Source organism: Micromesistius poutassou (assembly GCF_964030765.1).
Source record: "Micromesistius poutassou genome assembly, chromosome: 14".
In the NCBI taxonomy this organism is placed as follows: Eukaryota; Metazoa; Chordata; class Actinopteri; order Gadiformes; family Gadidae; genus Micromesistius; species Micromesistius poutassou.
In genome coordinates, this window is record NC_140284.1 from 11014030 (window position 1) to 11029360 (window position 15331).

Consider the following 15331-nt stretch of genomic DNA (forward strand, 5'->3'; position numbering starts at 1 on the left):
CTCTTTATTATGTGGAGATAGACATGTTTAAAGACCCTAAGTGTAGTTAAAGTCAACAGCGGGAACTTGTGACAAGGAATAACCACCTCTCGACAGATCTGCTAAATGTCAGCAAACCGCTTCTGAGTGGAATTCCAATTTGTGGGAGAATTAGCACTTTTCAGCAAAGCTCTAATTATTTAGACAATGTATTGCCTGGCACTATTCTCGCTCAGCCGCTCAGCCTGCCTCCCAGATCGGGAGGAGAGCGATGGCTGGGTCTCAGCCATCGCCCGGGACGACCAGAGGATGCTCCAGTGTCACTTCCCTTTGGAGGCTGAGGCGATCAGGACCGCAGACATCCTGCAGTGATTGGCTAGGCGTTAGTGTGTGTAGGAGGATGGGACTTTCAGTGTAGGGTTGGGTCTGATGTTCACATGCAGTAAGCCCCAGACTCTCAAGTGTGGGGTGATTGGGTGGTTAAATAACGGTTTACATTTCAAATATAGATATATTAAATCACTTTATGGAGCTATTTGTGAGATTTCCGTGTGATGATCGGGGTTCTGCCAGGAGATAGAGGGGCGGGTGGGTTGATTTTGCAATAATCTGTTTTAAGTCAACTAAAGGACAACACCAACAAAAGAATTCGTTTGAACTGCCAGAATCAATACATGGTTTAGGGGGACTTTTTGAGCAATACGGTGAAACAGCGTTAATTATAAATAGATAACTAACGGTCCCTTTGTGACGCGACGTGGGAATGCACTCGGTCTCACGGGTGTCCTATTCAGGGAGCAGGGTAATGGGCTTCAAATCTTCGACTTTTCTTTCTTTCTTTTTACTTTTTTCTATTTCTCACTTTTTTCTCATTCTCTTTCTTTCGTCTGACTTTTCTCTTTATTTATGTAATTTATTTTTCTTTGGGCAAAGTTACAACAATGCTCGGGAGACTAAAATAATACATCTTAAAACTCAACTTCAAACAGTTTAATCAAATCGCCAAAAAGGTTTTTATTTTGTATGTTTTAATCATTAAGTCAGAGTTGGACTGTCATCACAACTTTTTATACAACTCAGGAATTGCAGCCTCTAATTTATAGGTTATTTAATTTATCAGACGGGTTAATGCTTAATTGCTCGTTCTTTAAACCTGGTGTTTGAGATAATATGAGATAATGTGAATTAAGATAATTTGAATAATTGACTGAATGAATACGGCGGTCCGATGCGTTACTCCTGTGCTCACGTTGGCTTATGCAGACATTCCCAATAAACGGAATCGGAACAAACTCTGTAGCCCTCAAAGAAGGCGAAATGTTTTAAGCTTAATTTTAGGACTGCTTATTATTTGAATGCTTGTAATCATTTTTAATGCATTTTATCTGCCAAAACCGAAATAGAAAAATAGCGGAATAAAGGCTTATAGGCAACATAATTCAGCTTTTAAATGATAGGCCTGACTTTCTTTAGATAGGCCGAGAATTGTATGCAATCTGCCAATCCTTTAAATTCTTCTAAATTTATATTTAAAAGTAAAAAAGTAGTACTACTTTTTAATTACGCATATGGTTATTTTTCGTATATTTCGTTATCTTTTTAAACCTCATGATTAAGAACAAACGTCTTAGTAGGCAATAGGCCTACTAACTAATTGTCCGACCTGCGTTTCAAACAGCCTATTTTGATGATCACAGACTCAATCTGCACATTAAATAATTCAAGAGCAAATATTTCCCAAGGAAACTGATTTAAAAGTTTTATTTGTAAACATTAAATATTTCTTTATCTCTAAACTTTTCGGATTTCGGCACCAAATGCGTTGTAATCGTTTTAATACACCGTCATGGCAAAGATGTAGGCCCATCACACTCATGAAGTTATGAAATATGACGCTCTCCAAATCGGAAAATGATAATCCCCTCGACGTCTATAAGACATAAAACATAGACAACGTGCTCAGCATGAACTGGGTGGGTTTAAATCGTTTTAAATTGCACCATGCTTAACGTAGCTTTTGGCAATATAAATAATAAATATATAGAAACGTTTATATTCAACAGCAACAATACTTACAACACATACAAACAAGGAATGTCTGACAGCTTTACAAACATCATGGCTCCCTCTTTTTCTATACAGATGAGATCAACTCCACATACGCGTTTTACATAAAAGGTGTGCCAGTACTACGAATCTGTATCAAATCTATGAGACTACATAGTGTCCGGAATATAATGTGTATAGACACCACCTCTCCAAGTGCCTATCAAACTACCACATGCGTCATTTCTGAAGACTTCCACCCCGGGCGTCCTGACAAAAACACACAGGCACCAGTCATGAAAAGAAAAAGAAAAAAAGTTTTTTTTGTCATTATTACAAACTTTATACACGTTATAAATTGATGCATGGGTCGCATCACATAATCTATCGCAATATACAGTATGTGTATATATAAATGAATGGATATATTACATCTGACTATGATGGATCAGTGGAGGTGATAATAAACCAACAGTAGGCCTAGGCTAAATAATAGTAAGACCGGATTGAGTTTTTTGGGGGGGACAAAAAGTCCATCGGAGAAAGAGCACTCCTCCCCCGTTTCCTTCTATACGCACTCACGATAATTTAGAGGGAATAACACGGAAATCTAATAGGATTCGTCATGTCTTTCCATCCTCTTTGTTTTTTTATGGATCCTTACGCTTAATACGGTAGTGGTTGTCTCTACAAACCTACAGGAGCTGCAAATATTCAGAATAAGCCATGTCTTAGAAATCTGTCAAGCTGACCAAAACAGTCTTTGGAAGTTCGTTGAAGTCTCAGCATTATGCCGCCTAAGTGCCGGAACGCTCAGAAAGGTAGTGTGTCAAGGAAAAGTTTGTCAATGATCGCCGGCGGGGGGACCAGGTCTTCAAGCTTTAAGTAAAAGATACGCTGCAGACCTTGAGTACATAGTGTGCGCAGTTCCGGGAGTTTCCCCAACAGTTTTGACAAGTAGTTCGGACGATTCAATCCACCGCCATTAAATGTCACTTGGTCTTTGAGACAGTTCACGATCTTGTTCTGGAGATCTTCCACCCTCTTGGGTTCCTTGAGACCGTGTCGCTCTGAAATGCAAACCACAAGAAACAAGCGAAATAAGATAATCTGTCGTTAAAATGGTTATTCTAACGTGCCGTTATTACTTAATTCAACACTTTGGCGGGCCTGCGGGAGCTGTGGAGCGGCGCTGCGCCTTTACGCACCTGTTACCATGGCGAGCGCCGCGATGCAGGAGAAGGCGGAGATGTCGATGTTCATGCTCTGGAGGTTGGAGGAGAATTCCACGATGGCGTCCACCCACTCGCCGAAGCCCCGGACGCACTGCAGCCGGTGCAGCACCACCCCGTTGCAGAAGATCAGCTTACCCTCCACCGGGTTGGACCTGCAGTGAACAACGCGGTGTCAGTAATTATCGCCAGATAAAACCAGCCGAGAATTCCGAAGTATTAATTATTGCAAATTAATTAATGCAACAAAAAAATAGGCTACGCAGCGAAGCTTGAAGGAGCGGAGGATTAATACGAGTTTCTATGGATTATCCTTTTTTTCAGGAGTTATTAATTAACGCCCGAGTTGTTTTTTAATGACTTGTACCTGTAGGCCAGCCGCAGCACGAAGAGCTCCAGGAAGGCCGACTCGAAGAGTAGGTCCTGGTCTGGTTTGGTGAGGTCTGAGAAGCCGGGGATCTTCTCAGCCCAGCCGCGGATGATCTCCATGGAGCCCGTGAGGAGGTCGTAGAACTGCTGGACGTGCTGGGTGTCGTCCCCGCTCAGGTGGTAGTCCGGGTTGGCCTGGAACTGGAATTTAATTTAAACGGCGGCTTAATGAGACCCTTTAAAATATATAATCCGTGAAATTGCCCGTGCCCGTTTCCAGGAGAGAGGCTTGCCTTTTTTACCGTTCAATTCATGTCTTATTTTATTGGAGTTCTCCGTTTCCCTGCGATTTACTTAAGTAAAATATACCGCCTTAAAAGCCTGACAAAGTTATGGCTGAACGGCTGGCGTGGAAAAAACATTTTCCAGTTAATAAACGAAACTGTGAATGGGGGAACGCAAATCTTAATTAAAGAAAATGACTTTTTTGTTGCCCCCTCTTTTTTCTCCAGCCAGACGAATGGTCGCTGTGCGTAAAAAGAAAAAAGGGTTTAACGGTTTCATGCGCCTAACTTTTGTATTTATTCTGTGCGTCTTACCCGAGAGTAGTCCAGGGCCGACATGGACGGGTTCGAGTCCACGTGCGCCCTGACCAGCGCGCTGATGAGGCTGACGGGCGGCGAGGGGGGGGAAGGCTCCTGGGGGCTCTTGGGTTTGGACGGAAGGCGGCCTCTCCGGCCCTTGAGGTTGGCCGTCCGCACAACTGCGTAATGAAGAGGAACGGATACTGAGTTCATTGCAACACATGACGGATATAGGTGAGATGTTTAATTTGTGAAACAAACACAAAACAGAACCAAACAACAAAATGGCCTTCATGTGGGATGTGTTTAAATGCCAGAGGTGTAACATGGAGGTTGCGGTGGTTCTAGAGGCCTCTCCGTACCTTCTTTCACCATCCCCACCACGAGGCACTTCTGGAAGCGGCAGTACTGGCAGCGGTTTCTCCGGCGTTTGTCAACAGGACAGTTTTTATTCGCTAAGCAGACATATTTAGCGTTTTTCTGAACGGTTCGCTGTAAAAAGACAAGAAAATAAATACAGTCTTAGTATAAGTAGATCACACGAACGACGGTGCATTTTCCAGAAAGCTAATGCAAATCCTAAATTAGATATTCTATATTATATATTAAAAGGGGGGATTTATATGATCTTCATGTCCCGTTTGTGACTGTTGTGTGCGCACCAGAACATACAGGGGAGAGACAATCAGCAAACACCAATACGTGACCGCTCATACCCCCCTCGCTCCCCTGGAGACCAGCTCTATTTAACAGGTTAGATTCGATTTCTCCACCGGCTCGTATTATAAAGTCATGTGGGCTCGTTGGCTGCTCAAACTGTTTTGCCATGACACACAATTACACGCGCGTGCACACACACACACACACACACACACACACACACACACACACACACACACACACACACACACACACACACACACACACGCACACACACGCACGCACGCACGCACGCACGCGTAAACACACACACAAGCAAGCACGCACGCGTAAACACACAAAAAAAACACAAACACACACACACACACACACACACACACACACACACACACACACACACACACACACACACACCAAGGGGTTTAATATCAAGAAGGCTCAACGTGAACAGCTAGGCGTCCTGATATTGTGACTTTGGTGCGCCGTTAGGAACCGTTCACCCGCAATAGGTACCGGACATACAAGTGTGTGAAATCCCACCTTGAAGAACCCTTTGCAGCCCTCGCAGGTGCGCACCCCGTAATGTTGGCACGCAGCGTTGTCCCCGCACACGGCGCACAGCCCCTCGTTGGACGGGGAGCCGCGGGACGGGGGCGACGGGACCTGGCTGTCCATCAGCTGGTGTCCGTGGCCCAGCTGCAGGGAGTGCGGGAAGGCCAACGCGGCCTGTTTCCTGATCGCACTGGGCACCGCGAAGCTCTGACCGTCCATGTGCGACCGGTGAGCGCCCGGGTTGTCGTGGTTCATCGACACGTGCAGCGGGCCGTCGAATCGCATCTGACAGCTGGAGACGGGCGTGCCGGGGGGGGACTGCTTGAAGGAGAAGAGCGAGAGCCGCGACACCGGGTTTTTCCGCTGTTCCATCATGTGCGAGGCCGCGACGTAGTTCTGATGGAAGCTGTGCAAGGAGCCCGGATCCTCCCACATGTGGTTGTGTTGGACCTGGAAGTTTGGCGTGCTGGGGGCGTGGGGTGAGGAGGGCTTGAAGTATACGGGCCCGGAGTGTGCCATGAGCTCGTCCGACTGGGTCGGCAGGTGGCTCTGCTGGTGGTGCTGATGGTGGTGGTAGCTGTGCATCTGGACCTCCTCCACCTTGATGGCCGACTGCTCTGCAGAATGCGGCATCTGGTAGAGGCAGGGCGGCTTGACGTCGTAGCCTGCCGTGTTGTAGTTGTCCATGAACGTGCTGAAGCTGGGTAGAGACGTGGTGGCTGTGATCTCAGTGTTGGTCAAGTCCATGCTAAACTTCACGAACTCGGGGGTTAGGAAGTCGCAGCTGTACTCTCCGGCGGCATGGTAGCTGTAGCTCTGGGAAGCGGGGCTGGCGCCTTGGGGTGAAGATCCATACTGAGCCTGAACGCAGGGCATGGCTGCGGGGGAAACACGCACAGGAACGCAACGAATCAGAAATGTTAAGGATGGTTGGAAATGGCCACTGCGGTTGGAAGCGCGAGCTATGGATATTCACTGTTATAGTAAAATGATATAGGCCTCCAAAGTTTTAAATGTTCTTCAGAAATGCATGTTGTAAAACACAACAAGGAGGAGAACATAAATAACTGTAATTCAGAATGGAGGGGTGATATTAGGACACAGCAAAATTGTTGGGTTTTTAAAATGCGTATAAAAGTGAAGCACACAAGCGCCTACCTCAAGTTTTTTGGAGAGCGTATCGGTGACACTGGAAATTGGGAATGTCAGAAGCAACGGGGGTCAGGATTCAAGAAAGCGACAGTTCTGGAGTCTTCCCCTAATAAAATAGATCACTTAGACGTTTACTGGTTTGCGGAATAAAGAGTTGCACACTCAGGGTGACGATAAACTTCAGTTAGGCTATCTGTCAGGTATGCGGACTGTCAAAGAACATTTCATATGTACGCACATCGCGCACATTAAAATTGTCCGTAGATCAGATCCTCGATTTTCGGGGTTATTGTCATAGTAAAATAAAAGCTAAACTAAAAGCTAAACTTCTAGTTTGAAACTCTATATTAATGTGTTATTCACCAAGGACGTATGAATGTTTGAGCAAACAACAACATTGGCAAAATACACATCATAATAATATATTTTAAATGCATATAATAACAGATATCAAAACGTATTAGATAATAAAACTGAAGTAAAAGGCATGCAGCACTGATCTGATTACACCCATAACACTTTTTAAAAATTTAATTTCTTATAACTAAATAATAATAATAAAAAAACTGATCTTACCTCCTTCAGAAGAGACGCTGGTCTTCAATCCATGCAATAGGCATGTAGAGAACATTCAGTAAACAGTAAAAGCTCCAAAATCTCGGGTTCGGGGTGCAGAAAGATGCCAGGGTGAACTCGCGTAACTCTCCGAGCACTGAGCGACGCAGGGATCGACTAGCCGCTCAGCCAATGTGCCTTTGTTTATGTGAGCTCCGGATGCCGCGGCCCACGTGTCTCCAACCCCAGCGTCATCCGCGTCGTCACACAGACGCGCCAATCCCGCTTTGGGAAGGTCGTCGCCGCATCCAAGGGTCTGAACGTACGTTGGGCGGGACTTCTCTCCCCAGCCGACCAATAACTGCTCACCGTGCGTTGTTTTGTGCCTTAGAGATGCCACGCCCACTGTACGTTCGGATAGTTGGATCGACTTGGAGCCGCTACGGCTCCAAGTCGTCCACCGTTCTGGATGTGGTCCATGCTGTGTGTAATGTGCTGATCCCCGGCATGTTACAGGCTTCATGCATAAACCAGAGACCATATTTAACGCTTTTTTTCTTCTATTTAATAGAATACTGTAAGATCGTCGGGGTGTATTTCATAATTTTTGGTAGGCTAATTTCGAGGTTCAGACAAACTTGCGCAGAGAACAAAATGGAAGAAAATATATTTTTGAGGAACGTAATTCCAGAATAGGGCCCTGTGCAAAATTACTCGACCTAATAATGTTAATTGTGCTCAAAAGATGTAGATAAAAGATAAAAGATATTTCCAGCTGATAGGCTATCCCCATTGTCCTTCTTATTTATGTGAACAGAACCTTATGCAATATGAAAGAAGAAAAAGGGTTTACTTTAGTGGAGGTGCGTCACTTATGTACACACGTTTGAATAGCATTATAAGGGGGGGGGGGGGGGTATATGTGTGTGTGTGTGTGTGTGTGTGTGGGGGGGGGGGGTGTTATTCTTCGTTATCTCGTGACAGGCGTAGTACAGCTATTTCAATTGTGATCCAAATTTAGACCTCAAATGTCGTGGGTGTGTGTGTGTGTGGGGGCCTACCTATTCATAGCGCCCCAATGGAGGTAGAGGAAGAGGAGGAGGAGGAGGAGGGGGAGGGGGGGAGGGTAGGGGGGTGTAATTAGTAGTCCTATAGCCAGTTGTCATGCTTGAGCCATTTTAAGCCTCCAGAGAGGGAAACGTGATAGGAGAAAGTAAAATAGCGAATGACGCAGAAAACGCTCAATTGACGCAGTGGCCGGAGCGCTCTCACACGCTGTATTTCGGGCCGTATTGTTCTCCCGCCCTGTTGCCAAAGTGTGGGAGGACCGACCATCCGAGGAACAGTTGCATAGCAGAACTATGTTCAGGCAAATCGACTAGATCTACACTTTTTACGTGCACATTGTCATGTAGGAACATCTGAAGGAGGAACGTTATATAACAGGTGAGATGTTAAGGACAGAAGGCCTGTGAGAGCCCACATGGAGAACGGCTGTAAACAGTGAGAGCTGGTGGTTAAAATGGACTAGGGTTGATTTGGGCTGGAAGTGGAACGTATACGTCTCTATGCACACATGTGGTATTAAGTGCACAGCGCCTACAACACTATTATGATTCCGCTCACCTCTAGAGGACAGTATTGTTCACCTCCCATAGATCACCCGAGAGCCCTACGTCTCAATTGTCTACCTGTTAATTATTGTAATGCTATCGAGGCTCTGCGACCACACAACACGTTGTAATGCAGGCTTGTATGCGCTATGCTATCGGATTTGTTTTAATTGGAAAAAAAAAGCAGCACAGAGAGAGCAAGAGATGCAGGTCAATTTCGACTCGGTACTGTGTGTGTGTGTGTGTGTGGGGGGGGGGGGGACAGTCAACATTTCAAACACAAAGGATTGTTGATTTATGGACAAGAAACAGACTTGTAATACATTTAATTTTAAAATCCTTAACCTCTACTTGATGTGTTAAAGCTCACCTCTTATTGCTGTGCAGTCCACTATTGTTCTGTAAAACATTCAAGTTTTTTTTCTCTGAAAATATTTGGCCTCACTGTATAATGGCCAGTGTATGAAGTGTTTTCCATTAACCAATTAGAATTGAGAAGGAAAACACTATTAGTGGTTTAATTGCCCATTTTACTGAAGAATAATTAACTTCCTCATTTATATGCACAATTAATTGACAATCATTTGAAAGAGAATTTAAAAATGCCTTAGAGCGCAGCGTAATTATATCAAAGGTATTTAAAATGATTATTAGTGTTATTATAATTTAACACCATATTGTCTTCGTCTGCTGTTTGTTTTCACCTGGGAAAAGACATGGACTATTTAGCCTGAGTTTTACGAACCTCTGCTTTGTCTATTAGTCTGCTGTTAGGGTGGGGGCAGGACTCTGATGTTAGAGGGATTTGGCTCCGAGCTGGAAGGTTCTGGTTCTATCTCACCCTCGGTTGACCTCTAAGTCCTCGAGCAAGATGCTTTCTTGCTCCTTCATGATGTGATGGGAAATCCCTGCAAGATGCGTTAGATTAAAGCTTCTGCTAAATTATGAAATTGTTCATATTAATAATACTGTGAGGCAATAGACTAAACATGATCTGTTGAACTTGTTAATGCTCTTGAAATAGTGTGTGTGTGTGTGTGTGTGTGTGTGTGTGTGTGTGTGTGTGTGTGTGTGTGTGTGTGTGTGTGTGTGTGTGTGTGTGTGTGTGTGTGTGTGTGTGTGTGTGTGTGCGTGCGTGCGGTCAATATAACGTTCCTCATGAACACACAAGTCCCAGCTTGAAGTGCCATTGTTGAAACTGACTTGCTTCAAAACAGTTAGTGGACTTTGTCTGCTCCCTCACAGAGAAGCAGTAACTCAAGGCAGGTTGAGCAAGGACTCCATTAGTTGACTTCCCCCCCACTCCTGCTCTCCTCCAGGATGTGTACAGTAGGCGGTATAGGGTGGGAAGACAGTCAGTCATATCAAGATGACGTGTCAGGTGTGGCTCTACAAATAGATGCCACGCTATGGCATCTCCTATTGGCTGAATGGGATTTCATCCACATGGCACACACACTTCCTGGTTTGGTGCCTGAGGTTATAAACAGTTGTCGTTAGCATCCAGATGCCTCGTAGTTTGGTCTTTTCATTTCTGGCTCTATTGACCATTTAAGGTCTATTTACATTCATGTCTAATCACATCTCTATCTACTGCCATTGGCTGGGTTCTTAGGGACGAGCTGTGGTTTGACAGAGGCTGCTCCACCTGGGCCTATCAGCAGCCTCACTGGATCTTATAACACACAGGATGAGTGAGGCAACACACAACAGCCCCAGTTATACTATGTTACTATGTGTTGCACAATAACAATATGTTAAGGCCTTAACTTACTATGTATTGCACAATAACAATATGTAAAGGCTTTAACTTACTGTGTAATACACAATAAAAATATGTAAAGGCTTTAACTTACTGTGTAATACACAATAACAATAAAGGCTTTAACTTACTATGTATAACACAATAACAATATGTTAAGGCATTAACTTATGTACTGCACAATAAAAATATATTATTCAATTATGTATTATGCACAATATTAACTTGACTTTATTTAACTATACACCAAAGTCAACAGAACTTGTTTCTGTTTACCGATAATGATTTTTAAGGTGAAGGTGAATATATTATTTCCTTGGAATCAAATATATTATAAAGTCTAGCAATAAAAAATGTCACCATACTTTATCATCTGTAAATTATTTCAAATCTTGACTTTTATTTTTTCAAATCATTCAACCGCTTCAAACCAACTAATTCAAACCAACCGATTCAAACCAACCGATTTCAAACCAACCGCCGTCCTTCCCGCCCAACCGACCGCATGAATCCCAAAGACGAAGAGGGTCAGAAACTTTCCAGGAAACGGCATCGGCGTGCTTGCACCCCCGCAGGCGTCCTCTGGCCCCGCGTCGCCTTTCCATTTTTAGATCCTCACTTTGGACGCTTAAATGTCTACTTAATATGCTTTAATGCCTGCTCTTTAGAGCCGGCGAGCACTACATCACTTTAATACACCTTTATATAACACACTGTTAACTAGCAATGCCTGGTGGAGCAGCTTGTCTTACAGCTGGAAGGCGCCTCCATGCCATGATGGAGGTACCTGTTCCCCACAATGAGACGCCGGGACGGGTGGAGGCCCGGGTGCGGCTGCTCCGTCTATATCAGTCACCCATGAATATTCATGACTCAGTGTCATGACATGCTCTGTAATTGGCAGCAACATTAGTAATGACATCGCCGGTATCAAGTCCCTGCATATTCATGTCGTGGAGCAATATTTTCTCATGGCGCCGTGTGGGTTTTTTCATTTTTTTTTGTATTTCTTTATTTCATTTCCTGGTGAAAGAGGAAAATGTATTCTAAAGCTGCAGGTGTCCCTGGAGCCACAATCAATTGCTCGTCGGATAGCGCTCTGGTGAAAATCAGACAAATCATTTGGTTGTTTTTTTTTCAGTCTCTTTGATTAATAATCTATGTGAATCATAAAAGGTTGAGAGGCGGCTAAATACGTTAAACTGAATCTCTTTAATATGAATTGAAAGTAATGTGATTTTTCCTTTTGGGGGGTTCTGAAGGAGGGAAGGAATCTGCTTTGAAGTTGCATTTGTTTGGTCGCCATATTGCTAAAAGATTACTGGTAGCATTGTACTAAATATTAGGCAGAGACAATACTTTTAGTTTAGTGTTTTGCATGGTGAAATTAGTCGTATTCTCTTATTCGGATGAAGTCCCATCTCATGGAGGTGTGGGTTAGCTCAGTGATTCCCACTTTCATTAGTGTCAGTTTTCCTACTGCCCCAGAATGTTTGTGTTGACGGTCCCGAACGCCAGGCCTTCTGGAGGGGGAGAAGGGGGAATTGGCTCCAGCTTTGTCTAAGCTGCCCGGCTTTCCTCTTTAAGCAGCTGGATCGCAGTGTTTCTCTCTTGCGGTCTCCAATTCAGTACGGAGTAGTTCAGCTATGTTAATAGGATGCGAGGCAGGCCTTGTTGTGTTTGGACTGGGAATGATTTTATTGGTCCACTGGAAAGCATTTCTCTTTACTGTTTTTATGCTTTATTCCATGAAAAAGCCATAAGTTTTTCACAGATATCTCTACATTACTACACTACTAACTACACTAAGGCGTACATGGGTACATGTCTTATTAGATATTATTAAATATTATTAAATAAAATGTCATATATATGTTGCCTTAACTAGCTTTGTATTTTGTGTTGCATGAACTTGCATGTACACGTTCCTGTAACAGCATGGTATTAGATTTCAGTGATACGATTAATTAAGGATTTATATCCATTGTTGCGCTTTTTCACACCTTCATAGATGTGTGTTGTTTTTTTTTGATTAACCCTGTGACTGCTTATTTTAACCAAAGCAATCACACTGCATGTGGCACGCAGGATTTTTCTAAATATTCCAGCTAGACAAAATGTTTGACTACCTGGGACGGGGGGGTAGAAATTAACATGTGATTTATTGTTTTTTAGTCCTTCATGGTGTCCGATAGCAGAGGAAATGCATGTTCTGTTTTTTATTTCTTTTTACCTAAATCCATCATGAAAAACATGCAAAAGACATATGCATAATAAAATGAAAGACATATGCATAATAAGGAAAGCCATTTATTAGCATGCATTGTCCCCTGGAGTCATGTGACAATAGAATGGATGACTGCCTGTGTTTAATGCGGAGGGTTGGTGTGGAGCTGAGGCTGAACAGGTGGACCGGGCCAACATGGAGAACAGGTGGGCCGGGTCTACGTGGAGAACACGTGGACCAGGTCTAAATGGATAACAGGTGGACCGGGTCTACATGGAGAACACGTGGACCAGGTCTAAATGGATAACACGTGGACCAGGTCTAAATGGAGAACATGTGGACCAGGTCTAAATGGACAACAGGTGGACCGGGTCTACGTGGAGAACATGTGGACCAGGTCTAAATGGACAACAGGTGGACCGGGTCTACATGGAGAACATGTGGACCAGGTCTAAATGGACAACAGGTGGACCGGGTCTACGTGGTGAACATGTGGACCAGGTCTAAATGGATAACAGGTGGACCGGATCGAGGTGGAGAACATGTGGACCAGGTCTAAATGGATAACAGGTGGACCGGGTCGGGGTGGAGAACAGCTGGACAGGGTCTACGTGGAGTATACAGGGAGGAGGAGCCTAGAGAGACATGAGGACTGGTTACTGGAGGAGGAGCTACAACAAAAGGCAGCAGAGTGAGTTGGTTTCAATAACTGTGTGTGTGTGTGTGTCTATGCCTACATGTATGTGTCTGCATGTGCGTGTGTATGTTTTTATGTATATGTGCGTATGTCTGCGTCCATCTTTGTTTGTCTGCTAGTAGTTTAGTCATTTATTATGTACACATATATAATTGTTTCACTCAGTACTGGTGCCTGCGCATGACAGATCAGTCACAGTCACAGCTCAATGTAGCTCAAACGATGCATCTTAATAATTCATCTGGCACTTGACCAAGTGTTCTTCTGTTTCAGCTGCGGTCCGGTTCCCTCTCACAGCTCGGGCTGGGCTTTCTCCTGATGTTGCGCAACCTCCTCTCCTATTGTGAGTGTCCTCCAAGCCTCTCCCTGGAGCCCTGGCTCCTAATAAGACGCTTCGCAAGCGGCTACTGGATGAAGGAGCTGAACCGGAGTGGAGTGTTGCGAAAGCTGGATGGATTCCAGCGTCTTTAAAAAGAGACCAAAGGGCCGTGGTCAAATCACACTCAATAATACACTCACACACAAAAACACCAAAACATGATTCTGTTGTTCTCTGCTGTTGAGGGAGGCCATTCTCTTACGGTTAGTATTAAATACTAAATCAATGATGTAAGCTGTTGGCTGGAGGATGGAAATGTTTTGATCCTTTATGTGCTGTGGCTGTCTGCTGGTGGGTGTGAGTGCTGGAAGCCCCCTTCCTTCATCTCCCTCTCCTAATCCACTTTTTATTCTCCTTTTCTTCTGTGGAAATGTGGGACTTAGGGGTCCGCTGGGCAGCAGAGGCTTCTAATAGCCGCGGTGAAGGGGCAGTTTCAATGTGACACAATGTTATGGAAGTCATTTCGTATTCCCTCGAATACTTTACAGCAGGAAAACGCGGCATTCCATCCATTTATTTTCTTTCTATTTTTGTTTTGTTTTTGTTTCGTATTCGGTTAACTCTACTCTCAAGGTGTTTGTGATTGCTTCCTCTCCCTGTGATTCATGCTTTTGCTTCCACGCCCGAAAGGGTGAAACGACAGCTGCCTTTACCCAATGGAATATGTATGTCCTCACAATATCCTTTGGAGTCATGAATAATAAAGTGTGAGTATGTGCATATGTGAAGAGCTGGGGGGACGCGTTCCGTCCTAAAGATTTGGGACAATAAGTAGCCAAATATCGGCTGTGTGTTGATGCGTTTCCCCCTCGGTTCCCCCCCACCCCCCTGCCGTCAGATCACAAAAACTGCCCTCGATGCGAGAGAGATGATCCCTCATCCCGACTGCAGCATCTAAAGCAGCGAGCTCGTTCAAGGAGGAGTCCGATATCAACAGAAAGCCATCGCCCGATTAGATTACCAACAGGTAAATGCTTCATTTTTTCTCCCTGGCTGACACTTATTCGCAGAATTCCTGGTCCCTCTGGTCGTATTGCTTTATTTAACCCTGGATGTTCATTTTTCATTCATGAGGCCCTGACATGTTTCCTTGAATGAATGCCTGCCTGGGAATCTTTTCAAGTCGTTTTCCGGAGGATTCCTGCCATTCGCCCCCAAGTGCGGCTCACCTAGTTGTTCATCCAGTGGTGAATTACTACGGACAATTATGTCAAGGTATCAGGGGGGGGTGTGTGTATGTGTGTGTGTGTGGGGGGGGGGAGAGTATATAGAGAAGGGTCTTTTTGTCTGAGGATGCTTTAAGACTTGTGGGCCGGGTTCAAACTGAAATGCCACTGTTTTCCGTTACATTTCAGAGTACTTGAGGAATCTCATTATTCCTGACCGGTGTATTCTTTGGGATTCTTATTTTGCTATCTGCATTAACACACGCCAGGGTCCCGGGGTGAACCGGGGATGAGACCAATTAGTGTGATTGTGGGACATAATTGTTGGTCGTCAGCAGTTCTGCTGTGTTATTGAGGA

General features: G+C 44.4%; 1 protein-coding gene across 1 annotated transcript; it reads right to left on the reverse strand.

Annotated features, from left to right (window-relative positions):
* Window positions 1-2838: 2838 nt before the first annotated feature.
* nr4a2a (nuclear receptor subfamily 4, group A, member 2a) lies at window positions 2839-7282 on the reverse strand (the record flags this gene model as incomplete). The annotated part of the gene is made up of 8 exons (XM_084478175.1): window positions 7151-7282; window positions 6581-6680; window positions 5411-6300; window positions 4573-4702; window positions 4226-4389; window positions 3625-3827; window positions 3234-3412; window positions 2839-3095 (listed from the first exon to the last, which is right to left on the reverse strand). The coding sequence occupies exons 3-8, from the start codon at window positions 6296-6298 to the stop codon at window positions 2839-2841; spliced, it is 1821 nt and encodes a 606-aa protein (XP_084334301.1). The 5' UTR covers window positions 6299-6300; window positions 6581-6680; window positions 7151-7282.
* Between the last annotated feature and the right edge of the window lie 8049 nt (window positions 7283-15331).